The sequence below is a fragment of the Cinclus cinclus genome, chromosome 2, assembly GCF_963662255.1.
Source record: "Cinclus cinclus chromosome 2, bCinCin1.1, whole genome shotgun sequence".
NCBI classification, from domain to species: domain Eukaryota; kingdom Metazoa; phylum Chordata; class Aves; order Passeriformes; family Cinclidae; genus Cinclus; species Cinclus cinclus.
Window position 1 is genome coordinate 46,191,402 of NC_085047.1, and position 27,982 is coordinate 46,219,383.

At 36.9% G+C, this 27,982-nt stretch overlaps 1 protein-coding gene across 1 annotated transcript in view; it reads left to right on the forward strand.

The window, feature by feature from the left end:
* Positions 1–1,211: 1,211 nt before the first annotated feature.
* ZMYM2 (zinc finger MYM-type containing 2) overlaps positions 1,212–27,982 on the forward strand; it is a 65,981-nt gene continuing 39,210 nt past the window's right edge. Inside the window, exons 1-6 of the mRNA XM_062487590.1 lie at positions 1,212–2,430; positions 6,899–7,184; positions 10,013–10,178; positions 10,974–11,186; positions 24,846–24,996; positions 25,738–25,853. Coding sequence (XP_062343574.1) covers positions 1,578–2,430; positions 6,899–7,184; positions 10,013–10,178; positions 10,974–11,186; positions 24,846–24,996; positions 25,738–25,853 — 1,785 coding nt within the window. The 5' untranslated portion in view covers positions 1,212–1,577. The remainder of the gene's footprint in view (positions 2,431–6,898; positions 7,185–10,012; positions 10,179–10,973; positions 11,187–24,845; positions 24,997–25,737; positions 25,854–27,982) is intronic.

Genomic DNA, 27,982 nt, shown 5'->3' on the forward strand with positions numbered 1-27,982 from the left:
ACTTCTGAATTCTAATGTTTGATTACTCAGTTGAAGTTATGTATGTATGTCTCTTACCAAACATGACATTTTCCCCGCTCCATAAAGCCTTCAGGATATGTGATGCAATAGAGTAGAAGATCTCAAATAGTACTGTTGCTGCTTTATTCAGAGCAGGGTTTAAATACTCACATTCTCTGTTACTGTACAATCGTAGTGCTGAAACTCACATTGGAACCTAAATTGTAAATTTAGAAGAAAGTCGGTTTAAGGAACATAACTGGTGGATGATGCTTGAGATGAGGAAATCGTTTTGGGTAGCTAATGTTTGTTTTAACCCTGTTTCAGACCACAGTACTGTTGTGAAAGGCAGCAAGTTGGTACAAGAGCAATTTCCCCACAGGAAGGAAAATAAAAGTGCTTGGAGCAACTTATTAAGGTAAACAGATTGCAGTGGATATCTGGATGGGTAAGTATAGATAAGCAGGATATTTCTACTTCTTGTATTTACATTCCTGTATTAAGATTTTATAAGAAAGCACAGATAGCTACTTCTGACCTTCTACACAAACTCAGTGATGTCACACAGCAGCATATACTCCAAGATATATCCAAATTATAATTATGTCTGTATTGTTCTTGTGGTATTATATCAAGATCAGTTTAACTTACTGATCTTTTCTAAGGATGTTTTTTAGAGCCATCTTACGTGTTTTAGCTTCGATTATATCCAGGTTGACTTTTACAAATTTTAATTCGTGCTTGAATTGACAGTTATGAAGAGCAGATTCCCCAAACTGAACAATTATTAAAAGCAAATGGATCTCCCCAGGCAAAGTAGCTGTTGGAGAGTAGCCTGAATAAACACTGCTTGCTCTTAAAAGAAATAAGGCAAATTCATTGAAAGTTGCAGGAGCGTGAGGTAATAAGTCAGAACCTGAAATGAGCTGCCAGTCTGTAATGGCTCAGGATGAGAGGTTGCTGTCCACTTTCTGCTGCTCACTAATAGATCTATTCCTGTCATGTGCAAGGGTTTCCTACATATCTGTTCCTTACTGCTTTGTACCAGTCATCTTGTGGCTATCTAAGGATCTTTGGCAATGTGAGGTTGGGGGAAAATCAATTGAATTTCAAAGTCATTACCATTCCTAGTAGGGCTGAAATTTAATAGGAACTCATTTTTTCTTTCTGTGTGCCTAACTCTTCATCTTGCTTTGCAGTCAAGCAAAGGCAGTGTTAGAAGATTGTTGCTTGCATAGCATGTGGGGTGGGAAAGGGACTGAGAGATCAGGATCATGTATTAAATAGCATTGAAAATTCTGGTTCCTGTGTGTATGTATTGATAAATACAATGTGTAGTGATTGTGTAGTTTTTGCTGGCATAGGATTAGAAAGTAAATGAATGTTAAGACATTCAAAGAAGAGCATAGAAAAACTTAATTCTCTTTCATGTTATCTCAGGAAGAAAATAAAGTAAAAGTTGGAACTATTAATTCTGTAGTTATTTTTAAGAACTGTTACTGGAAAGTTGTCTTATTCTAAAGTTGGATGTGTTTTTTTTTTTCTTGCTTTGTTTTTCTTCCAACAGCAGATCTGGAATGGACAGGAGTCCTCTGGGAGGATTAAACTTGTCTGAACATACTCCTAGTCTGCTAGGGAGTAACACCATGGCAACAGGTCTTGCAAATGTAGGAAATACATTTGGAGGGCCACCAAGTTCTTTAGTTTCTAGACCTAATAAATTCCAAAACTCACCTATAGAAGATGATGATGATGTAGTTTTTATCGAACCTGTACAACCTCCGCAAAATTCTACATCACTGGTAGCAGAGCAAAGGAATGCCGCATTTACATCATCTAAAAATGAAGAACTTAAAGGAAATGATTGCAAAATGCTTCCTTCCCCCAAAGACTTGAATTCTCGAAAGGGGAGTATAAGTGAAACTATTATTATTGATGATGAAGAAGACATTGAAACAAATCAAGGACAGGAGAAGAATGCTTCCAGTTTTAATGAACGAAGACTACCAGAGTGTAAAAATAGAACCAACGAAATGGAATTCTCACCTTCCAGTTTTTCAAGAAGTAAGGTAAATTCAGGAATAGGTAATAGTGGTATAACCACAGAACCAGACTCTGAAATTCAAATTGCTAATGTTACTACATTAGAAATAGGTGATATAAGCTCTGTCAGCGATGGTCATTTAGAAAATGATGCTGACAGGCATGACATGAACCTAATGATTACACATGTAACGTCACTGCAGAATGCCAGCTTGGGAGATGTATCTAACGGACGGCAGTCAGATAATTTTGATGTTAATTTGCAAACATACACCCCATCTTTGACTTCACAGACCAAGACTGGTGTAGGACCTTTCAATCCTGGTAGAATGAATGTGGCTGGAGATGTTTTTCAAAATGGAGAATCTGTGACTCATCATAATCCTGGTAAGTTGCAATTTTGAATGTTTCCGTAAAGGTTGAAAATAAATCGTGAAATAAATTGATATGGAATTTTTGATTGAAGTATTTTTGGCAGTGGCAATGATTAGTCTAGTAGCTGAAGTTGTGTGAAAGATCTTGATTCCCTTCATGCCCATCACTGCTTCATCTGTGATTAGAATAAAATATGCTCAATGGCATAATACATTAGGAAACATGTCTTCACAAAAGGATTATTAAGTATTGGAACAGGCTGTCTAAGAAAGTGGTCTCCAACCGCGGAGATATTTAACAGGCGTGTAGCTGTGGCACTCAGAGACATGGATTAGTGAGAGTGCTGGATTAATGGTTGGATTTGATGATCTTAAGCATGTTTTCCAACCTAAATGATTCCGTGCTTATATATGTGGTTTGGAAGATTTTTTTTCTGGCTCTGTTAGTCTGTTCTCCTTGAGTAGGTACCTCTTCTCTATATGAAGCAGTAGGTGCATGACAGAGAAACATCAGTCCAACACATTAATTTAGAGTCTGATGTCCCCAATAAAAATTGGAGTGCCTATAATAGAATGGTTTGGATTGGAAAGGTAATTTAAAGATCACCTCATCCATCCAACCTGCCAAGGCACGGAAATCTTTCACAGGATGAGTTTGCTCAAAGCCCCATCCACCCTGTCCTGGAATACTCATGGATGGGGCATCCATAGCTTTTCTGGGTAATGTGTTCTTGTGTATTGCCACCTTCATTTGTAAGAGTTAAGCCTTATGTCCAGTGTAGGCCCACCCTCTTTCAACTTAAAGGTACTGCCTCTTGTCCTGTTACTACAGGTCTTGTTAACAAATCTCACTGCATCTTTTTCTGTAGTCCCCCTTTATATGTTGAAAGACTGCAACTCCCAACTCTCTTTGTGTGGTTTTTTTTTTTTGTTTGGTTGGGTTTTTTTTGTTTGTTTGTTTGTTGTGTTTTTTGTTTGTTTTGTTTGTTTTGTGGTTTATTTTTTGTTGTTTTTTTCTGTTTTGCTTTGGTTTTTTTGCAGTAGATGTGTTCAAGCTTTCTGTCACTTTTTGTGACCCTCTTTTGTGTGCTTTAACAGCCCCATTTCTGTCTTATATAGGGGACCTCAGAGCTAGATGCAGTATTCCTGGTGGGGGTCTCAGCAGAGCAGAGAAGAGGGACAGAATCACCACAGACCAGGATACAAATGACTTTTTGTTCTGTAAGCACAGGTTTTTGGCTCGTGTCCAGCATCCATCTACCAGTCCTTCTCCACAGGGTTGCCCTCAACCCATTCAGCCCCCAGTTTGTATTGGTACTGAGGATTGCCCTGAGTGACCTTTCACTTGGCCTTGTTGAGCCCTTGAGTTTTCCATGTGCTCATTCATCCAGGCTGTCAAGGTCCCTCTGGCTGATACACTATTCCCTCTGGCTTGTCAGTTGCACTGCTCAGCTTGGTGTTACAAATAAACTTGCTGAGAGTCTGCTTAATCTCACTCTGTGTTGTTGAAAAAAAATCCTAAATGATATCAGTCCCAGTACAGATCCTTGAGGGACACATCTTGTTACTGGTTTCCAGTTGGACACTGAGCCATGGACTGTAATTCTTGGGACGTGGTCATCCAGCCAGTTCCTTATCCATCAAATGTGTCTCCATTTCAACATCAAAAGCATTGTGGGGGACCGTATATATCAAAGGTTGTGGGAGAGGTCCAGGTAGATGAAGTCCATGTAGATGTGCTTCGTAGTGGAACTTAAGTTTTGTTTCTCTCAATGGAATCTAGTTTTTGTGCTTTAAAAATGCTCCAAAGAAAGAGCCAACACCTAGTAAATTGAGGATACAGTTTACAAGTGCCCTGATTTGAACGAGGTTATCAGTGCAACTCTTTGTAGCTGATTATGTTTCAACACCTGCATACCTCTAAAACTGCAGTACTCTCTTCTTCCCCACCTCTGCCCCAAGTTGTACTGACACATTTTTTACAGCTTTTTAAGAAAGATTCAATTTTTGCAAGACGACTCTGCAAATAAATGGTCTAAATGGCAGGAAAGTATAATTTTATAGCACTTTAGAGCAGGAATGAGTAAGAAATAAGAGTAACAACCTGAAAATCCATAACAGTAAGAAGCAGTTGAACGTCAAACTGCATAGTCTCACAAACTTGGCCAGTATGGAATTGTAGTAGGAACCTGAAGGATGAAGATGTAAGGTAGTGAGGTACAAAAAGTCACCAGGCATGAACTAAGGAAGTGTGATACACCTCAGTTCAAGGACACGAAAAGTGGATTTTACAGATCTTTTGTAGAGAACTTAAAGCAAAGGAGGTAACATGGTTGAGAAGTGAGATGTGAAGAAAAGGCATAGTATAAAAATGGGTATCTATGGAGCTGGGATAATGGAAGAAGTCAAAGAAAAGGTAAAGGATTTTTAGATGTTCTTCTGGTATGGTTGTGGAAGGAGAAATGCAATCTGAGGCCTTAATAAAATAAGGAATAATTGTACTAACCTGAATGAGGTATTATTACCTACCTTAATTAGTGTTAGTGGTGCTGAAAATTTCAAACCCAAATGAGTAGCAAACTCAAGTTTTCATGAGTGGCAGTTGAGTGCTACTGGAATTACAGGCAGATGTAGCTCTATTGCACATGCTGTGCATTCTTGACGAGAGAGGCAATGTGCTTTCACTTGAAATCTTAGAGAAAAGAGGAGAATCTCAAAATATTTTGACGTGTTAAGGTGCTACCAGGATATTAGTGTATTTGAAGTAGTAGAAGTATAGAAAAGTTTGAAGAGGGCCCTTAAGTTGAAATTCATTTCTAAGCACTCTGATAGCTTGTCTTAGTTTGTCAGTTAGGATTTTCATGCCTTCAAAGGTAAACGTCTTTAATGTTTTAAAGAAAAATGTGTTTTGTTTTGTGTCCTTTTCCCTTTACCTCTTCCTTCTAGCTCTTCTGTTTACTCTCAAGCACTACAACAGGTAAATTTCTGGCTTGTCTTAAATGCCTGAGTAGTAGGACATCCATGACAGCTAATATGTCACACCAAAAAATTATCTTTTACCTGCTAAGGCTTGTATGTTGTTTCTTGCACTAACAAGCGTTCTTGGAACTTTATCCCTAAATGGATTTTAAAGCTATGCATCAGAATATGTTGTTAATAAAATGCTTTGGGGAAAGAAAGGAATGCAGAAAATAGGAGGAAGGAGTTCCTTCTATCAATGGACAATTAAGGACCAAAATAATGTCCCTTAAGAATATGGTGTGGGCAGTTACCATATCTGTAGGTTAATGATTTTGTTACCTGAAGTAATAGAATTTAAAATCATCTTTTTTATATTTGGGTATTAGTTGTGTATTATTTCTAATAACACTATAGAAATACTCTGAATTAGTGCAGTAAGACATTGAAGATGAGGTAAGTCCTGAGTGCTGTCACAGTATTTGAATAAGTGGCACACTATTAAAAATTTGTACAAATGATTTTTTGAAGTGCACCATTGGTTCTATTCAGATTTAATTCATGCTTAAGTAATATATTACTACTGGCTGTCTTCAGAAGGTAAATATTTCTGAATTCTGATAATCACTTTAAATTTAAGCTTAAATTCCAGAGAAAAGCCTTGAAATGACAATTTGTTGGGGGATTTCTTTCTCCCCCAGAACTGTATCTCCTGTCCAGACCAAGATACGGTGCATGTAATTTAGCGCATGATCTTTATAGATGTATTCCTTTAAAAAACGTTTTTCTTACATTCTTGTTATGTGACTTCTTCATATAGCAGGTTTTGCTACAAAAAGATTGGGAAAATATGACTTTGTTCCATGGTAGTTTATTTTCCAAAGATGAGGATAGAAAAATAGTGGAGTCTGAAACGTGGGGACTGTATATGGCCAGAACTTAACAAACTGTTATTTTTTAAGTTCATTGATTTCTGCTGAGGAAGATGTATCTCTCATGACTTTGCAAGTTCGCTGCTATACAGTTTAGTTCTGTGGCTGCAGGCTGGACTAGGAGCCAGTTCCAAGGTTTATCACAGAGGCTGGACACATTATGGTTGTTACAGCTTTAGAACAAAATAACTAATGAGAGTTTCAGATCTAAATTTGCAGACATTGTCTCAAACATTTGTTTAGAAATTCTGTGTTGTCTGTTGGTCTCTTTTTTTAAATTGTAGTTCTGTTTGTCTGAAGAAAAGATTGCCAGTTTGTAAACTCAGTACAAGTGAATTGAAATCTGCAAAATCTGTCACTAGATGTAGGATGGAACCATCCTGAAATTTGTTCATGTTCTGAAGCTTTGTAGCAATGGCGAGTGGTACCATTAAACAGGATTTTTTACCTTAAACCTGAATTTAAAATGTAATTATTCTGTGGTCATTCCCACAGAGGAATGATTTTATGATCATGCACCTGTGAATAGTATTCTGTACATACATATGTTTCTCTTGATTTACTTTTATGTTTGGGTTTTTTGTCTTGAAGATTCTTGGATATCCCAGTCAGCTTCCTTTCCTAGGAATCAGAAGCAACCAGGTGTGGATTCCTTGTCACCTGTAGCATCACTTCCTAAGCAAATTTTTCAGCCTTCTGCCCAGCAACAGCCTTCTAAGCAGGTTAAAGTCACATGTGCGAACTGCAAAAAGCCTTTACAAAAGGGACAGACCGCATATCAGCGGAAAGGATCAGCTCACCTCTTCTGTTCCACTACTTGCCTCTCATCATTTTCACACAAACCTGCTCCAAAGAAACTTTGTGTCATGTGCAGAAAGTGAGTTTTAAATTTTGTTTTACTCTAGCACCTAAATCCAGTACTGCTTAAGGTTCTTACGAATGCATGAGAGTTGCTCCATTAATGATATAAAAGCTGATTAAGTGCTTTGCATAGTGTAGCTCTAGTCTTTTAAAAAAAAACATCAAATTCACTATGTCTAACCAAATAATACCAGCTTTTGAAATCAGAGTATGGGATGCTGTTTTCTTGAAGGCCAGTACACAAAAATAACTGTTCATTTTTTTTTAAAGACAAAGTGTCCAAATTGTGACGAGATGTACTTAATATGTGAAGTCCTTCATGTAAAGGTGGACCTTGTATTGTGTAGAAAGTTTTTGTTTTGATAGATGAAGATGTAAAATCAAGAGGCTATAAAAGGATGAGAAAGTCATACTTGCAGGAAACTGGAAGAAACTTGAGAGTTCTTCCACTCTTGGTTGTAGGGGGATGGGAGAAGACTTAGATTTTCCCTGTAGTGGGGCAATTGTCAATATTGTAGCTTAAGATACCTTAAGTGGGCAGTACTGAAGGAGTAACAAGCATAGCTAGAAGTGGCTTGTTTTAAATTACTGGTTAGGCTTGACTTCACAGTTTTTCATGATTTGCCAGACTTGAAATAGCCAATGAGGAGTTTTCTTTAATTGTGTTCTTGTAGTGTTAAGTGTGCAGACTGGCTGTACTATCTTTTTCTTTCAGTGTACTGTTTACTGACCTTTTTGCACTTTTTCATATTCTCAGTCCAGTAAATGGTGCAGTGACACTGGTTAAAGGATGAATTTTTGCTGAACTAAAGAAAGCTTGCAATAAAGATTGCCTTTGTTAGTGTGTGCTCCAGAGAGCATGGTCTTTGCTCAATCACAGATTTAAACTAGTGAAAAAAACCTTTTACATCATAGTCCAGTGTGCTGGATTAATGGCTAGTATTTGGATGCAAGCTCTTGGTCTTTTTTTTCCTTGGCACTCAGTAAAAATATGCTATAAAAAACATTGATATCATGCATATTCATACCTTCTTTCCCTGAAAACCCACAAAATGTAAGATATTACAGCTTTTTAAAAATAGATGTAAATGCTCAAATTCTCTGAACCCTTCCTTCTACTGGGCTAGTTAAAAGTAATCCTTGCTCTTTCTATTGGCTTATGTGTTAATACACTTATTTTTTTTATACATAGTCTGGTGACTACCATATTCAGCTAGCTGCATGATCTATAAAGATGAAGATTAGAGAAATCTTTTCTGACTGAATTAATGGCAGAATCCATGCTCCCTCTCCACTTTGGAGACACTTAAGCTGTGTTTTGCAAGAGGCTATGTATGAAACTGCCCTAATGAAAAGGCTTTGTTTTTGAATGATAAGCAAAACACCTTATTTCTAGCTTTTGAGGTTAAAGAGAATCTTTGTGAAGTCACCTTTGACAGTTTTTGAGGTGATGTCAGTCTTTGCTTTTCCACCACTATGAAGTTTTTACTCAACCACACTTAAATAGAAGATGGTATATGCACTAAATTGTTCCCCTGTATAACTCCACAGGAAAAGTAAAAATTCTTATGTATTTTATTATAAATCCATCTTCTTGCATTTCTCTGAACTCCTCTGTAAGTACATAAATAGCAAGCTCCTAGGGGCAGGAGCTCTACCTTTGTTTTGCAGAACAGGAATGAAGGTAGCACTCCTGACACAAGTCCTAGTAGTTCTCCAAAAGTGTAAGCCAAACTCTGCTGGCTTTCCCTTGATGGAAGAAGGCAAGCTTGCAGGTGTTGGTATCAGGGCTGTACAAGTTTATTTTCAGGGAAATATGTCTAGGGAAGCATACATTATCCTTGTTTTCCCTGTGTTTGACTGTTTTCCCAGTGTTTTTTACCCATCTTGTTTTAAAGCTTAAAGGTATGAGTTTGTGGGGCATGTGTTTTACATCTGGTGATACAGATGTGCCCAATCAATTTTTTTATGTATTCTGCTTAATAGCATTTCCTGTATGTCAGTAATAGGTTTTAGATTTTTGTGGGTTTTTTTGCTTAGAGGGCAAAAGGGGAGACTTATTTCATCTCCTTACTTCTGATATGTGGTGTGTATTACTTTGAGACGGTGTAAGTCTGTTTGGTTAGAACAAGGTTTGTTTGATTTCAAATTACTTTTATTGATGGTTGGTTTTCTGGTTTAAGGTGTTAAATTGGCCCAGTTCCATGTGGAACTGCATGAAGTGCTCAGATGCTTTGGAACTTTTTAAAGCAATGATGGAATTAACTTTTGTAAATGTTGAAAAAACTTCTAGGCAAGTTTGTGGTAGAGTTCTAAGCTTTTTGTTAATTTATAACTTTGAGAAATATGAGAAAGCAACTTTCTCTCTCCTGTCAACCTGTCCTGAGATTAATACTGGAAATGGTGGAGGTGTACCTAGAAACAAAGACGGTTTATTGCTTTTTGTTATAAATCTGAAATTTTTTCATATGACATTTTCTGTAGAAGGACAAGCTGTTGGAAACTTGTATTAGTCTTTTTATGTAAAATTGAGTTTCCATAACTACATCTAGTGGTACATTAATACTGCTTAGTTCTAGAATAATTTAATGGGAAAATTAACTGAAAATTGAAGAAAAATACAGGGGTTTACACAGTAAAGATTTACTTGCAGTAGTTGTAAGAATATTGTAAAACTTAGTATTCATCCTTTGACTAACAACTTTACACTGAAAAAACTCTTTTGAAATGTAAACCTTGAAAGGAAGCATGACTCTTACAACATGTGTTCTTGCTTATATATGTATTTATACATAAACACACGATTTAGGGGGTTTTTTTGTTTGTTTCTTTTTATTATTTCAGAGATATAACAACAATGAAAGGTACCATTGTTGCTCAAGTAGATTCAAGTGAGTCTTTCCAGGAGTTTTGCAGTACATCGTGTTTATCCTTCTATGAAGATAAACAGAATCCCTCAAAAGGAGCCTTGAATAAATCAAGATGCACGATCTGTGGTAAACTAACTGAGGTCTGGTTGACTTGTTTTTTGTCTTTCTCAGTAATGATGTATTAATAGCTTATATACTGAAATAAGAGAAATGAAACAAAGAAAATGTAAAGTCTTCAGTATTTTGAGAGATTAAAATATGCAGGCTTAATAATCCCAAAGAGCAGTTGAAGAAAGAAAGTGTTCTGAGAGATTGATACTTGTTTAAGAACTTGAAGAACCTTTTGCTGGTGATGTATTCTGTTAGGTATAGAGTCTTGTAATTATAGCCTAGATCTCTCACATTAAAGAATTGCTGCTGAAAAAGTCAAGGTCCACTGTATAACGTATTTTTTAACTGTATGTTTTGAAAGGTAATGCAAATGGTTTTAGAGATCTGTAGAATAGGTGTTATTTTAAATTTTCTTGAATGTATATGTTTATTCTTGAGCCCTTCTTGATTACTGAGCCCAGCAGAGTTCAGGCTGCTGCTTCACGCAGCATATTGTCTGGCCAATCTTCATATGCCAGGTTCTTCACCTGTAAATTGACCATTTTATAAAATTGCATAAATTGGTGTTCTGCTCTCAATATGCAATTACCACATCCTTCCCTCTGGTCTTTCCTTCTAGGCTAATGGGTATATGAGTCTTTAAGTGTTTTCATAGAACTTGTGAAACTACGGAAACATCCCTTTCTCTTTGTATATTTCGTGGTCATTTCAGGTTTTTAAATAGATAGGTTTTTTGAATGTAAGACTTGTGGCTGATCTGCTGGTTTCAGGCAACTTTGTGCCTGTCTAGTGATATAATACTTTTTTATTTTTATTTTTTTTAGATTCGTCATGAAGTTAGCTTTAAAAATATGACTCATAAGTTGTGCAGTGACCATTGCTTCAATAGATACAGGATGGCAAATGGTTTAATTATGAATTGCTGTGAGCATTGTGGAGAGTATTTGCCCAGTAAAGGAGCTGGAAACAATGTCCTTACTATTGATGGTCAGCAGAAAAGATTCTGCTGTCAGAACTGCGTTGGTGAATATAAGCAGGTAACAACTTCTTCACATATAAATGAAAATTAAATAAACTTAAATAGTTTCTTAATTTATTCCATTACTAATAGCAGGGGTTTACTTTTCCTAAAAAGACATAAGTAAGAAAGACTTCTAAGAATGAAATGAATGCCTGTGAGGAAAAAGTATCTGCAATGCAACTTTTACTACTGTCTCTTTTTTATGCTAATGTAATAGCAATACCGATTTGTTACTCATGAAAGTATAATTGAAATTAAATTTTGTTAATAATGTCTATTTTTTCTATTGACATAGTATCTGATGTTATTATTATATATATATAATATTATATTAATAGCAAGCACGCCACACAGCCTTTACTGCTCCTTTAAGTTGTGGGGTTTTTTATATAAAAGCTCACTTGTATGCAGTTGAAACATTAAAAACCATGCAGAGCATAGAGATTGGGTATTGCTGTGATGAGGCTCTAACTGGTTACAGTTTGGCTGTGTTCTTGCGCTGTGTCTCATCTCCATTGTACAGCACAGGATTCAAAAAATCATTACTTTCATGATTCCATGTGTTAAATTTTATCCTCATTTTATTTACTTGATTTGTCTTTCATTTGTTTTTAAGACTGTTAAGATAGTAATAATTGTGTTTAAAAATAATTCCAAATCAAGGAATCTGATGCTGATGTCTTTTACATTTTGCAGAGCCAGCTTAGCTCTGAACTGTTGCTGATGCTGGCTAGATGCTGGCTAGAAGGTTTATAGTATAACAGGATAGTCCTGAAATACTAAATATTTCAGGGGAGGATGTAGAGTATGGGGATTTTGGGGGGTCTTATTATTTGGGTTCTTTTGCTTGGTATGTTCTACACTGGTATTATAGGGGTAATGTTCTGATAGTGCTGTTTTACTAGCAAATTTATGTTTCTGGTTTTGAAATGTACATTTGAATATGTGAGTGGCCCCAGTGCTACACACTGCTCGGGGATCATCCTTCATCTCTTTCCATTTTTAAGAAACAGTGGTCCAAGAGAAGAGGCATTGCAATGCTATGTTGTAAAGTTCTTTAATGTTGTATCGCGTGTGCTTGTATTTTCTCACTGGACACTGAGCTCTGACACTCTTGGGGATGGCTGTTCCTGTCTATGTGCTGTGTGTGAAGAGCAAAACTGGAAACGTGCATATGTAAACAGCCTAACTGGAAACATAACATAAGCATTATTTTTTTGCCACAGCTGTACCAAAAGGGACAGGATAGGTTTTCAAGCTGCTAAAAACGTAGGCATGCCCAGAAGCCATGGAAAGACTTGAAGAAACATTGAATACATTGAAGAAACAAAAGTACAAGAGATTAACCTTGAACATGAGACATTCCCACAAAACCAGTATAACTTAAACTGAACATGGAATTATGAAATGAATATGGAATTTTGAGGTTGAATGATAAATTTGTACTTTAATGACAGAATATACTGTATTTGTTCACATATTGTTGTATTTTGTGTTTAGATATATATTTGAGAATGAGAAGAATATGGGTAGTAAGTTGTATGTTCTGGTTTAATTTGGGGAGGAGGAGCAGTTTGCAGTACCAGGAATATTAACAAGTAGTGTGAAGTTGGTGTATTATTGTGAGAATCTTTAAAATCAAGACGTTTTATTGGTTCATTCACTTCTGACAGCAGATTTTATTCAAGCAAGTTCTTAATTCCTGTATCAAAATGTATGGTACTGTGCAACTATAATAGGCTGTGAGAAGCTTGAGTGGCTGTGTGCATCTGTTTTGGAATGGTAATTAGGTGTAATTCTTAACTGGCAAGTTTCAAATATTGAGAGTGTGAGGAGTTTGGGGTATTAGTAAGGGAAGCTCTTAAGGGAAAATCCTGTGTGACCACCCAAGTAAGTGGCTTTCTGTTAGAGAGTAACTAGACCAGTGGATAAGGGAAGGACTATAGATGTTTATCTTGACTTTTGTTAAACCTTTGACATGGTCCTCCACAATGTTCTTTCCAAATTGGAAAGTGATGGATGGAACAGGTGGACTGTTAGGTGGATTAGGAACTGGTTGGATGGTTACATCCAGAGGGTAGTGGATCAGAGTCCTGACAAACCAGAGTATCTGGTTCAGAGTCCTGATAAACATTGGTGACAAGTGGTGTCCCTCAGGGGTCCATATATGGACAGCTGGTATTTCATGTCTTCATTGAGGAATAGACAAAGGCACCAAGTGCATCCTCAGCAAATTTGCAAATTGCACCAAGCTGAGGGTGCAGTGACACATCTAGATGACAGGATGGCATCCAGAGGGACAGGACAAGCTTGAAGTGAGTGCATGTCAAAGGCTTCACAGAATTCCAGATGAAGGACCAAGTGCAAGGTGCTGCACTTGGGTTGGGGCATCCCCCAGTATCTATCTATACAGGCTGGGGGATGAACAGATGGAGAGCAGCCCTGCTGACAAGGACTTGGTGATGCTGGTGGGTGAGAGGCTGGACATGACCTGTCAATGTGCCCAGAAAGCCAAACGTGTCCTAGGCTGCATCCAATGGTGGGCAGCAGGGCCAGGGAGGGGATTCTGCCCCTCTGTTCTGCTCTGGTAAGACCACACTTGCAGTGCTGCATCCAGCTCTGGGGTCCCAGAACAGGAAGCTGTGGACCTGCTGGAGTGAGTCCAGAGAAGACTCACACATGATCACTGGGAGGGAGAATCTGTCCTATGAGAAGAACTGAGGGAGCTGGGGTTGTTCAGTCTAGAGAAGAGAATGCTTCAGGGTGACCTAATTGTGAGCTTCCAGTAACTGAAGGGAGCTTAAAGGAATGATGGGAAAAGACTACTTACAAGAGCAGACTATTTACAGAAAAGACTATTTACAAGAGCACGTAGTGATGTGGGGCAAGGGGAAATGGGTTTAGGTTAAAAGAGAGTAGTTTTAGATTAGATATTAGAAAAAAAAATCTTTGCTGTAAAGGGTAGTGAGGCAGTGGAACAGGTTACGCAGGGAAGTTGTGGATGCCCTAGCCCTGGAAGTGTTCTAGGCCAGGTTGGATGGGGCCCTGAGCAGCTTGGTCTAGTGGCAGGTGTCCTTGACTGTGGCAGAGGGGATTGGAACTAGGTGATCTTTCAGCCATCCATTCTGTAATTCTATGAATATATGAGAATCAAACCATTAAAGTGGAAGTTCTTCTAGTGTATGCTACAGGTGTCTAAAGTTGCTCAGAACATAAATACTTGAGAATATTTAGTTGATGTAATATTTAGGTTTGAAATTTATTTAGATTTTATTGAGCTGAGTATGTTCAAGGAGTTCTGTTTTTTTAGCAAAGAAGTTTAGACTGGAAAATGTCACTGACAACCCACTGGGCCACAATTGGTAAATTATGGGTTGTTTTGTTCAGTTGTTACCTTGTTTCCTTGGAAATGACTAGATCTTGCTTTAAAGGAGAGCTGCTGAAGGAGAGATTTTGGGAGAGCCGTTATTGCATACTGAAATAAACTTAATGAAAGTAATAATACAGAAAGAATTCATGTCATTTGATTCCAGCATTGTGTTGTACAACTAATTATTGTTTCACATAAGAGTTTTAGCAAATGTTTTCTTACAAACAGTTGTAAAATAAATAGGTATTATTATAGGTATGAGCTTTGTATTAAGCAGTTTATATTGTAAATGTCATACACCTATCAATATTGCTATACATTTGTAGTTGTAATAAATGAAAACTCCTTATTACTTGTACCTGCCTATATACAAAATCCTCTTTTAAAAAATAAATATTACACTGATTTGAACACATAATTTTTGAATAACTCATCATGGACTTTTTTTCTTCTTTTCTTGGAAAAAAAAAGTATTGTGGGTAATGAAAATTACGGTGGCTCTCAGAATGACAAGTAATTGGATTTCTGCAAGTAATCCATCTGTTGCAAAGTGTGTCTATCCTCTGCTTTAGACTGTTCTTGGGAGTAAGAAACAGTGTTATTCCTGGAACGGCCAGTAGGTTTTTTTCTCAAATGTTCTGAGTCACCTTTCAAGGTGATGTATGCACTTATCTTCCTATGTACTAGTTTCAGAACCTGTTTTAAAAATTAGACATACATAATCTTTAATATTGCATTACGAGTCTTGATTTTATGAGAGGTCATTGTTCTTTCTTTCCTAAAACATTAAGTGATTGCAGAGCTTAGGTATTTTTCAGTATTGAAATATTATTAAATAGAAATAATAATTTCTTAAATAATTAAAAATAATAAATATGCATAAGTAATGCTCACTGTAGTTATATGCAAGAGGAAGTTAATATCTCTATGACATAACAGCCACGTGTGAAAACAGCTAAGTGTAACTCAAGCTTTTTAAAAAAAGACAAACAATGATAATATCCCTTCTCAAAAAGTAAAGTGTGATGATTCAGATAAAAATGTAAAAACAGAACTCTCATTGGAAGTGTTTATTTTTTTTTAAAACCTGAAGCTGACAATTACCACTAGGTTATACACTCTGTTGCACGGAGGTTCAAACTTTTCACATGCAGAGGGTCAAGAGGAACTTAAAGGATGACCCTGAACAAAAGGGAAAGAATCCCAAAACCAAACAAAAGCACACTAGAAGAGAATGAAATTATATCTGAATGGGAGCTGAGTAAAATTGTCTGTTATTGTACAAATGCTGAAATACCTTAATTCTTTGAGATATTTTATATAGTTAAAATGAAAATGGAAGTATTTAAAAAATTACTATAGTGATTCATTGAAAATTAACTGTGTAGTAAACTGGAAGTGACCCTCAAATATGCCTGTCATGAAGATGTTAACCACATGCAGCACATACCTAGGTCGTTTCAGTATTTTTGCTTCTGCTACTATTGCATATTTTCTGTCACCACAAAATTAGTTAACTTCCTTTTCGAAGTAGTTCCTATGTTTGTGTCCTGGTTTGCTGGTTTTTGGTACAGGCTTGACAGCCTTGTTTTAAGAAACAAGTAGAACATCCTGTGATTTTGTGACTTAGCTTGTGCAACCAACCGTACCTTTTAAGCTTTTCCAGCTAAGCTAAAGTAGCATCTGTGTCTGCTTTTAAAAATATTTTGCTCCCTTGCCTGATCAGTCTATGGTGCTCTTGATTATACCAGGAATGTATTTCATCCCTTGCTAGGTAAAAATGTTCCTTTACTGTTTTTAACTTTGCTTCTATAACTGAAACTCATCTTAGAATGTGACCTGGGATTTGCTTGCTTTGGGGGCTTCTTAAATGAATGCAAGCCAAACAAGAGTTTTTCTAGTTAGAGAGGATGCTTGCAGTGTCTTTTCATTTAGTGAAAAAAATTTCAATACTGAATAAAAGTGCATTTGGTTACTTCTTGATTAGATGAAGATTTAATACTGAACATGCATCAAGACTTTGACAGGGATGTGCCATGCCCATAAACTATTCACTTACAAGCAGTAGAAAAAAAAACCCTCCTTAGGCAGTTGTGCTTCCTTGTTCAGTTTCTGCTCCTTGCCAAGGAACTGCTTTTATGAAACTCTTAGAACTTATTTGTCTATTTTATCTATGTGCAGGGGTTGAGGAGCCTTTGCTGTATACAGTAATTGTGTATCAGTTCTGCATCTGGCAATTAATTGCTTACATGGAGTTGGTACTTAGCCTCATAAAGTGTATTTTTATCTACTGTTTTAAATGTCAGCAAATGCTGTGGTGAAATGTCCTGTCACTTAGCACTTAAGTGGAAGAATCTAGGGGTTTTGACTTTGTTTTGTGCCTTGTCCCATGCAGTGTCTGGGATTTTTTCTGTGCTTCTTTGCTACTAAGACAGAGTGTCCTTCCTGTCTTCCTTTTTATCTTGATAGTACAATGAACTACAAAATCTGCCACTTTCTGCTATTTTTACTGTTTTATAGACTCTCATTTCCAAGCGTTACAAGAGTAAGTACTCTTGACAAAGTCAGTAATTACTAGAATTGAATAGCCCACTTAAATTGAAATGTTAGCTATACTGACTTTTTTTTTTTTAATTCTGGTCACTTTTAAATAGTTGTTTTGTGGCTTCAGCCAGATCAAGCTGCTTTAATAGTGGAGTTTCTCCCTCATATAATAAACCACTGCTGTTTAGTTCAGGTAATACTCAGTTTGGTGTTCAGTAATCTCTGATCATACTCCTGTCTCATACTATGCATATTTCTACAAATTGAGATAGCTAGATGGTTTTTATACCATCTAACATGGTTAAAAGACATATCTTTATAAACCAAGGAATAATCATTTTCTCTTCTTGCTTAGTGATATGGGAATGGTTTTTGAGACCTATTGGTATTTATGACCCCACATTTCTTGCATCTCTGATGCAAATTGAGTCATAGAAACTATCCTGTTCTACCTTTTCTTTTACTGTTTATTTATTCCTGCTTTCTAGAGCAATTTATTTTGCCATTTCTTCTTTAAAAGTCTGTCTTCTAACTGTAGAATTTGCTGCTCTTCAATAAAAACTATGTTACCAAATTCCTTAGACATCTGAATATGGTTCATCATAACAGTTCAGAAAACTTGTTATGTAGTTATTTTAGACTATAAAGTTAGATCTATCAGAAATTATAAAATGGCTTTGTAGTTCTGAAGAAGATGACATAGGGCAGATAAAAGTGTGAGGTGTGATTTGTGTGAGAGAGCACAGGAGCTTTTTGGAAAGAGGAAGCAAGCAGATGGAGTGACTAGGTATTATGATGGACATAGCCACGTCCATACACTGGTGTACCTGGAGTAGTTAGGTGGGTGGGGTTGTGGGGAAGACAGAAAAGGGAGAACAGAAACAGCTGAAACATCAAGTTAATGTAGAAGCAACTTGCTTTTTGAAGCAGGTATTTCCAGCTCTGCTTTTCTCAAAGGGAGACAGGTGTCTTGAGTCTTTTGCTCTTAGGACATAAGCAAATGCTTTTGACTAAGGGTTTACAGTTGTTACTCTTGGGGAAGAGATGGATGAAATATTTTAAGAGAAAATTAACAGTTTTTTCTTACTTTGATGCAAGAGATTCTGCTGATAACTGATTCTTTCTTAGACATACATGTTGCCTCTGGATCCTTTAGACCATGTTTTCAAATTAATTTAAAGTAGTTTAGCTGCTCTTTTCTTGATGATCTTTCTGAGGGATCACTCATACCATAGAATTCCATGTAGCATATCTATCTGCTTTTTTACTTACAGAAAATTTTGTCTTCTTTCTTATTTTTTCTTTGAACACAGGCATGCTGTGTTTCTCTCCTGGAATTTCCTGATGTTTTTCTTAATTCTGATCCAAACCTCTTGTTCCATAAAGATTACCAGGAAGGTTTGGCAGGATTGAGAAGTATTTAACAGTCTGTTTTGCCATGGAGTTTTAACTATAAAGCATTTCCTTTAACTGGAAGCAAGTCTTTGGGCTGCTACATAGCATCTGCATCATTGCAACAGCAATCACCTGCTGTTTGATATTTTCTGTTGACTGGCCCTTGCATGGGAGTTTTGTAGCCAAAACTCTCTTGTACAGCTTGCATGTCCATGTTCTCAGCTTTGTCAAGGCAGATGAAGCAGATGATACTGCTTTTTTTTTTTTTTTCAGTCAAGTATAGAAGTGTCTAGCACTAGATGCCTAGATTCAAGGCAGTAATAGCTTACTGAAGTACTGTTACAGCCAGAAGGTTGAAGGACAGAGAGGCTTCCATTAGTTTCAGTTGAAAACAGAAATCTGGCTTCTGATAATGCCAAGAAGTTACGGTATTGCTCTGACATTTATTTTTGAGCTTGATCTTAATTCTTAGTGGGGTGCATGCAGCAAGAGCTCTAGACTTCATCTTATGTGTTCCTTTCAATAAGATGTAAAGGAAGGTCAGGGTTCCTTCTAAAATCATAGTTGCTTATAGTGGCAAGAATAAAAATTACTCAAGAACCTTCTAAGTGAATTTTATTTCCTGGAATTAGTAATTTTGTTGAAACAATTCCTTCAGTTCTGGAATATGTCACATTAATCTGCTTTGTCTTGCATTTTGATAGCTGTTTTTGCAGTTGCCCTTTGAGTTGAACACTGTCCTAGAGAACAGAAGGAATATTTGAAATATATCTAGAACTAGTGATGCTGGAGTTTTCATATCACATTATTTAATGTCTGTTACTTGTCATGAGATCCCTATCATGAAACAGACCTAGAACTAACTCTCTAAGGATATACAAACAAGTCATGAAAGAATGAGTTTAGAATCAAACATAATGAGAAGAATATTCAGGCTTCTTAATCTACCACAGACTTTATGCTTTGGAAGAGGTCAGACATGCAATAGGATCTTGCCAAACTTAGGTCATCTCAATGCAGAGTGTAGATGGAGTAGTGAAGGAGAGGTGTAGTCAGATTACTGTGCATCACACTGTACCTCAGAGGCCACTGGCCCTTTATTATCTTGAAATTTTCCTTCTGGATTACCTTAGTTTATTTGTACTTAGTAACTGATAGTTTTCTTTAGTAATTCAATGTTGTTTTAACTTCAGTTTTAGTTGAAATTACAGTCCTCAAAACATGCATTTGACATTTTCATGAGATGTTGTAGATGTGAAATCGCACATGGGAGGAAAATGCTTGATACTTTCTCTTGCAGATTGGTTTTGTGTTAATTTCATCTTTGAAGGAAACTTGAAGTTGATGCTGGTTTGACTGTCCAGGTTTTGTCAAGAGGCATTTTTCTCTACTGTTGAAATACCATGGGGAGCACAACATGAAGCTAATACTTGATCTGAAATGGAAGATAATTGCCAAGAAAGCAGCTTTGGAGAAAGAGACTTGGGGGTCCCAGTGGAGAAGCTGAACTGGGATTAGTAGTATGCCCTTGCAGCAAAAATGGCCAGCTGGGTCCTGGGCAGTCTCATAAAATTCCTGACCTCTGGAGGTCATCTTGTCCACACCCAGCTCAAACTGTATCACCTGGAACAGGTAATCCAGGACTACATTCATTTGAGTTTTTTAGTATCTCCAAGGATGGGGACTCCCCCGCTTGTGTGGGCAGCCTATTGCTATATTGGCAAGAGTAGAGGCAGGAGGACAGAGGAGGTGGTTTTCTGTGCCCCACCACCCCCCTGCCCATCCTTCTGCTCTTGGGACTGCATCTGGAGTACAATGGCAAGTTTGGGATTTGACAGGATGCAAGGCATTGTCATGCTGATGGAAGTTCAGTGGAGAACTACCAAGATGCTTAGATGGCTGGAGTTCCTGATCTAGTAGGACTGGGTCAGGATAGGTTACTTTGTTCAACCCTGAGAGGCATAAAAAGGGAATGAGTTACCTAATTGGAGGAGACAGAAGACAAAGTTGAACTCTAAGGAAAGTTGCACAGTGGAAGGAAGAAAGGCAAGAGACAGAACTTGAAAACAAGGGGAAACTTACTTATATACAGAAGAAGGTGTTTGGTTTTTTTTGTGTGTGTGTGTGTGTGTGTGTGTGTTTTTTGGTTTGTTTGGGTTTTTTTTGTTGTTGTTTCTGGGTGTGTTTTGTTTTTCCTGTCCTATAAGGGTTGTGAAATCCTCCGCAGGCTTTTTGGAGTACTTGTCCTTGAAGATGCTCAGATTTAACTGGACAAGATCCTGAGCAAACACCTGTGGACCTGCTTTGAGCAGGAGGCTGCACTTGACCTCAGGAGGTCTCCTTCAGTCTTTATGATTCTGTGGTCTTGTTCTTCTGAAACAAAGAAAGAAGTAGTTATTTTTTAAAATAAAGGCTCAGAAAGTTTTGATTTTTTTTTTTTTTGTTCCCTCTGAACTTAGTCACTAATGAAGATTTTGGTATTTTGTTCTGGTTTTCCTCTGCCAGTGAAGATCTTTTTGTGTCCTGCCAACCAATATCAACAACATTGACACATCTATATGTTTTCCTTAATTATTTTCTAAGCACCCACTTTTCCTTGAGGATGGTTAAAATATTAAATTAAATATACACTGTAGTAAGAACTTGAGAAGGCTGTTAGGGTTCTCATCAGGGATTGAAATTCCTGTAGTGGTGTAGTTGGGTGTACACGGAAGAGTAAAACTAGGACAGGAACTTAAAATATTTTCCTCTGAGCATTCTCATACCTTCTGACTCCCTAGAGGTCAGGGCATCCCTTGAACTTCATGCAATGTTCATTTATGCTGTTTTTGGTAAATCTCTTTAATTAGTGCTTGTCCAGACTTCTCGTGAACACGTATAAACAGTTTTTCCATCCGTGACTGTCTTTGGTAAGAGGTTCTGCTGACCTGCTGTGTGTTACATGAAGAGCTGTCTCCTGTTTATTTTGACATTTCTGTTGATATTTGTGTGATTTTATGTAGTTGTTAATATAAAACATACTGAGCAATTGATCCATAATGCCCTACATAATAACCATTTTTGGTTCTGTCATGATTCTCCTAAGCTATCTTGTTTCCAGGCCAAAAATCCTTACCTCATAAGAATGCTCTTTGACCCTCTGTATTACTATACCTTTCCTTAATTTTAGTAAATCCTCTGTTTGTTTATGGCAGCTAGAAGGGTACTTTGAGAAAAGGATTCTCAAATGTTACTTCTTCTGCAGAAGGAAGTTAATACTGCAGATTTTAGAGATGAGAGAGATAATGTTTGGAAGAATTTGAGAGTAGAACTGTAAGTTAGATCAGAAACTTGATAGTCTCATTTGGAAATTTTACACTTAGGAACGGAAAAAAAATCTTGGTTTGCATTATGGGTATTCAAAAACATTAGAGATCTATGAAGGCTCTCTGTTGCTGTTGTCAGTGGAGGAAATCATTGAGTTAGACTTAATAAATTCTTGAGAAAGATGTATAATCCTGATTGAGTACTTTCAGGTGTGCATTAATCTTTCTTTATAATAGTGTGGTACTCCTTGGGGGTTTTTTGAATGGTTTTAATGTTTGAACTTGGAAGTTTAGGGAGTGCTGGAAAAAGTAATAAAAATACTAGAAAAAATGTTTAGCTTGAGGGAGATAATGATTATAGCATTTTAGAAGGTATGTATTTAAAGAAGGTTTGGGCCTTCTAATTTTCTTCTCTTCCACCATGCCCTGTCTTGTTGACTTGTGTAACAGTATGTTTAAATTCCAAATCAGAAATGCTCATTCTTTTAGTTGTTATTACAAGAATAAAATGAGAGCTTTGGTATTACAGTTTTGCTCCTACCCACAGAATCTTCTGCATAGTTGGCATGTTTTTTTGGAAATTCTTATTCTTTGTTATCTTTATAAATTAGATCTAGCTTTGTTAGATTATTACTGGATAGGAATAAAAATTTTTCTTGCTTTTAAATCTGACAGAGATGGGGTGAAGTCAGTGAACAACTCCAGTATTTTGAAGATGTACGAAATTCAGAAGCAATTGACATGCTGTTGCACTGTTCTTTGTGTGCATGATCCTTTCTTGATATCCCCTAAATGATGAGGTATTTGATATGCTGGTTAGCAAAAGCTATTTCTGCATTCCAGGAATTTTTGTCGAAATATGTAGTTTGCTGACACAATGAATTTTTTTCTGATTATGCTCTGATCAGTTTACTATACATTCCTTTATTAAAACCTATACTTTTGTCTTGCTGTCTCTTGAAGTCACTGTAGCCTCTGTTGGATTTCTCTTGTGGATATGGAACTTGTGAAAGTTTCATTTGCCTGTGTGTTGTTTCCTGATTGTATTGCTGAATGCTCTTGCTTAAGTTTTTTGCCAGCATATTTGCATCAATGCTTCTAGATTTATGTTTTGGTTTATTCTGGAGCTACCAAGGCTATTTGTGCAAACAGTTTTTTTTTTTATGGTGGTTTTCCATTAAGCACATTTCAAGAAATTAAACCCTTTGTAAATTGTAGCCTCCTGTACTATTAATAATATAACTCAAGAGTTTTCTGGATGCCCTGCTTTTGTTTCTTAGCATGCCAGAGGAGGTGAATGTATAACAGCAGAATAGCTCTAACTCACAGAACAATATATCTGCTAGATTTTGGTCTTGGCACTAAGTGTGAATTTTGTCAATATTTTGACTGATTAGGAAGATAGGTGATGTCCTGAGTAACACGTTTAAAGGCAAATAGAAAAAAAATTAAAAGAAGGGAGGAAGGAAGGATCCTAGAATTGTATTTCATACCCCCTTCTATAGGAGTTTGATATCTTGACAGGTACTCCTTTTTGAAGGGAATTCCCAGCAAATGTTTCATCAAAACAGCATTTTAAAATTGTGAAGTTTTCTGGAAATTTTACTGGTCTCTGTAAGGTGCTACATCCATTTTATGTCACAGGCATGTGGGTTTGTATGTTTTTATCTGGATGCTCTTAGTATAGGAAAGATGACATTATAAACCCATAAATTTAATCTCTAGCTGTCTGTAAGACTAGGATTTAACTAGTCCTCAAATTTGGGTATTGTAAATTAGGAAGAGCAAATATATCCTCAGAAACTTTTCTGACTCACAACAAAGTGAAGCACGTATGAAACATGCTTTGCCTTTCCTTCCCCTTTCCATCCTTGAGAAAAGGGGAGGAGGGAGAGAGCCAAAATAATTTCCTCAGAAGGGAAGGGATTTTAGTTGCCTAAGTGACAGTTTTCTAGTACTTAGTAAGGTAAGAGTCTGTCTAGTAAGAGGCCCATAATTTTTGGTGAGGAATGTTCTTTATGACTGTCAAAACCATGATACTATTTCTATGGACAGAGACGGTGTCTAGATGTTTTTTGCTGAAACTTGCTTTATTGTGCTTGAGATATTTGCCTAACACCGGTATATCTAATACATGTAGCACATCAGAATTATCGATTTTGTATGTTGACTATGTCATTGGTATTTCTCCTCTGTGTGGCTTTTTCTGGGCTTTTTGTAGAATATTTGTTCTATTCTGTGCAAAATTGTTGATGGACTGACTGCTGTGTTGGGAGATGTCAAAAGTGAGTCTGTTACCAGGTACATGGAGTCACAGTTCCACGTAGAAACTCTGCAGTATATAATTCCTGCCTGGAGGATTGGAGATATAATGTATTTTCCCCAAAGTTTATTTATTCTTCATATTCATAACTTCTTTGGCGTGCAGGTGACTGCACAATGAAACGGATTGCCCAGAGAAGTCACAGTGTCCCCCTCACTAGAGATACTCATGAACCATCTGGGATGCAATCCTGTGTCATGTGCTCTAGGAAGACCCTGCTTGAACAGGGAGGTTGGACCAAATGTCTTTTCTAAGTTTACCCATTCTGTGAATCACATTAACCATGCTAGAGTCCTGTTCCTTTCCTTACAGTCATTGTCCCATTAACAAGGAGAGAGGAATAGAGTTCTTTCAAACTCTGAACCCAGCACAACTTGTTGCACACTCTTACCACTGTTCAGTTTGCAGTCAGTGGGGTTTGGGGTGGAATTGGGATGTTGTGGCGGGTTTGAGGTTTTTGAAGGATGTATTTATATGTGTGTGTGTGTCTTTACACGGAAGGTTAGTTGTAGCCAGCTTTTTCCCAGGAGTAAAAGACCCAACCATAGTTCTGAATGCTTTTGACAGGACGGACGATCAGGAGAGTTAATATAGTAGGAAGGTTCTGATGAGGGAGCAGATGACAGAAATAAAACTTTTCATTTGTTGGTTTGTTTTTTTTTTTTAAGACCATAATTTAAGTCAATAGCCAAGCATAGTTTTAACTAATGTATTGTTTTGCTTTGTTTTATGTTTTAGAAATGTGGCCAATTAACATCTTGTACTGGCTGCAAAGCTCAGTGCAGGTTTTTTGACATGACTCAGTGCATAGGACCTAATGGATATATGGAGCCATACTGCTCAACTGTATGCATGAACACACACAAATCAAAATATGCAAAATCACAAAGTAAGTGAAAAGGATGATGGGTTTTCATCACTGCCAAGAGTAGACTTTTTTAAAAGTTTGAATACTGGGGGTGGGTATGTTTGTTTTACAGTTAGTCTATGCAGATATGACTTTATAGTTTTTAACTTCATTAAAAAAAAAACAAAAGATCTTCTGTTGAACACCAGTGAATGGACCCATGAGGCTTAATTTTCCTCACTGGCCTTTTTTGTGATGTTGGAAAGCATTTTCAACAGTCTTAAGGCTTGCTGTGAAAAAAATGCTGAAGCATAATGTGCTCCAGTGTGTCACAGGATGATAGTGCAGGTTTTTTGCATATGAATTCATGTTTTCTGAATTCTCATGTGAATCCCACCCCGGATTTTTTTTTCAGTCAAGCAGGAGATGGATAAGAAGGGAGGTAGTTACAATGCATATAGGTATTCTCTAGGTGAAGTTTTTGATCCTGTAAATAACTCAAAATGTGTCTTCTTCAGTATGCAAAGCAGATCTCAAGCTGTAGATGCTCCAGTGAATTTTATGGAAGAAGGTGTTTCCATATTTAGTACTGATCTTTAGTGGAAGTATTTATCCAAACTTCTGTAATTTCTTTTGTTCTGTGTGACTTGTAGAAGCTGATTGGAAAACAGACTAATCTTAGTTTTTGACTTTGAAAAGTTAAAACAGGCTCGCCTATAATATTCTCTTTTTTTCCCCCTATTATTTTGTTTATTTTGTTTGTAAACTACGTTTTTCTTTTAGGTGTGGAAATTATTTGCCACTTTTGTAAGCGAAACTCTTTACCTCAATATCAAGCCACAATGCCTGATGGAAAACTGTACAACTTTTGCAGTTCCAGTTGTGTAGCTAAATTTCAGGTTAGCTGTTGTGTTAAATATTTTCCTCCCTAAATTTTTTTGTGCCTGTGTTTATGTTAAATATTTGAATATTTAACTAACTTGCTGGTATATACATGCTTGGGAGTTACAATTAACGTAGCAGGTGCTTCTGGCTCATAACAATTTCTTTGCTCAAAGATCTGTTTCATAATAACACTAGCTACTGTCTTAAACTTATAAAATTGGATAAGAACAACCAATTTCTGCTTTATACTGTTAGAAAACACAAAGCTGTATCACTGGTTATCTTTATTTTTACCACTGAAGCCTCTTCATAAATGTGATCCATGCTGTTTTGCACTGAAGATGAACAATTTAGCCTCTTTTGTACTAAACACAGTAACAAAATTCTCATGTTGAATATAGAACTAACAAAGGTCTGCCATGGGGAAAAGTGATTCCTCCTGAAATGAAAGGTTGGAGCCTCAGCCATTTCATTTATGGACAAATGTAGCTGTTTAAATGGTGGCCAGAATATGGGGGGTTGCAAGGCTAATGACATGCACTCTGGGTGAGGCTGCTCTGCTTGTTGAAAGTGTCATATTTTCAGTATGAATTAAGGTTAGAGCATAAGTAAAATGTGTTGTAGCCATTAATGTTCTGGACGATCAAAGGATTTTTTTAAATAATAGGTTTCAATTTTTGTATGTAAAAACATTTTTCCTCAGATTTATGCAAAAAGTTGATAATTGCTCCCTCGTGGAAGGGTGTCATACTCCCACACAGGGTTTTCCCATTTGTCATTTAACTTTGCTGTTTTCTGTCAACTGGACAGCAAATTAGTCTTTTAATTGCTTTGTTAATATACCCTGGGTAGGTAGGACTTCTATCATGTAGCCATGTTCTGTGTTTCCCTCATAACCAATTTGGTAGGTGTCTCAGTGGAACTGGTTCACAGAGTGAATCACTTCTTGCTGTTAGTATGTAGTGACAGACCTGTAATACTTCTTGCAAACCTATTTAACATCTCTTTTGTTCTCTGTGATTTTACAATTAACTCCATCCCCAGGAGCTCTCGGAACAAATACAACCAGGGAATGATGAATTCAAACTGGGCCTTCTTGGATTTGCACATAAGTCAATATTGGGCAACATTATTGAATAGAACTGCCAAAACATTTAATGCTGGTTGTGGGTTTCTGGTCTTACTGAGTCCTTGTGCTCATGCTTCCATTGCAGTCTCAGTGCTGCACATCAACCTCTTGTCAGTGTTGTAGTGGAGTTTCTTTGAATCAATGTTGCAGTCTGTACATTCTCAGTAAAAACCAAGAATGGATAGGTTGCTTACAGTTAGTTTGTTCCACCAGCACTGTGGGATTTTAACTTTTGATAGGTTTTGAATAATCACTGTGTATAAGAATAAAATGTATTCCCCGTAAGGCTAGAGTAGAATGTATGAGAACAGCTTCTTTGTTCTGTTTAATTAGTATTTAGGAGGAAATGATGGTATTCCACAATGTGAGCACTGGACTCTTAAGTGTTCCCTTGAGGCTTTTCTTGTACCCAAGTGACATGTAAGGTATTGAACCTAAATTTAAAAAATGGTCAATTTACTAGGATGCTCCACATTTTTCAGTGTTTACTAATGGAGATAAATCTTGTTTTAATTTTCTGGCTTCATAGTCATCCCTTTTTCCTGCTGTGCTTGTTCTTCCTAGACCTTTTTCTTTAAAGGTTATCCTTCTCAGATTAGAATAATTGCTGTTTCAGGCCTGTGTTTCCTCCCTTCCGCATGATTTTAGTCCTTTTGGTTTACAAATAGCTACGTTTGTTTTACAGAACTTGGGGATTGATTATAATTGTTTCTTACAAATAACCTTTTGTTTCTAGCTGGTTGTTCTTTTAGTGTGTTGAAATATCAGAAAGATTCAGCTGAACTGCATGTTCTACAGTTTATGTCCATATCTACATTCTTCTTTGAGCAGCCATCCTTTAAGAGCATTTGATCTTGTAAGAAAGACAGTAAAGGAGAGAGACCAGCCTGCATTATGGTAGTTTGGTAGCTGGTGGTAGAACAGTAGCACTGAAACTTGTCTTCCAAACTCTGTCTTGGACAATGTTATTGCAAAGTTAGACAGATCTGTTCCCAAGGTGTATTGTTTTAAATC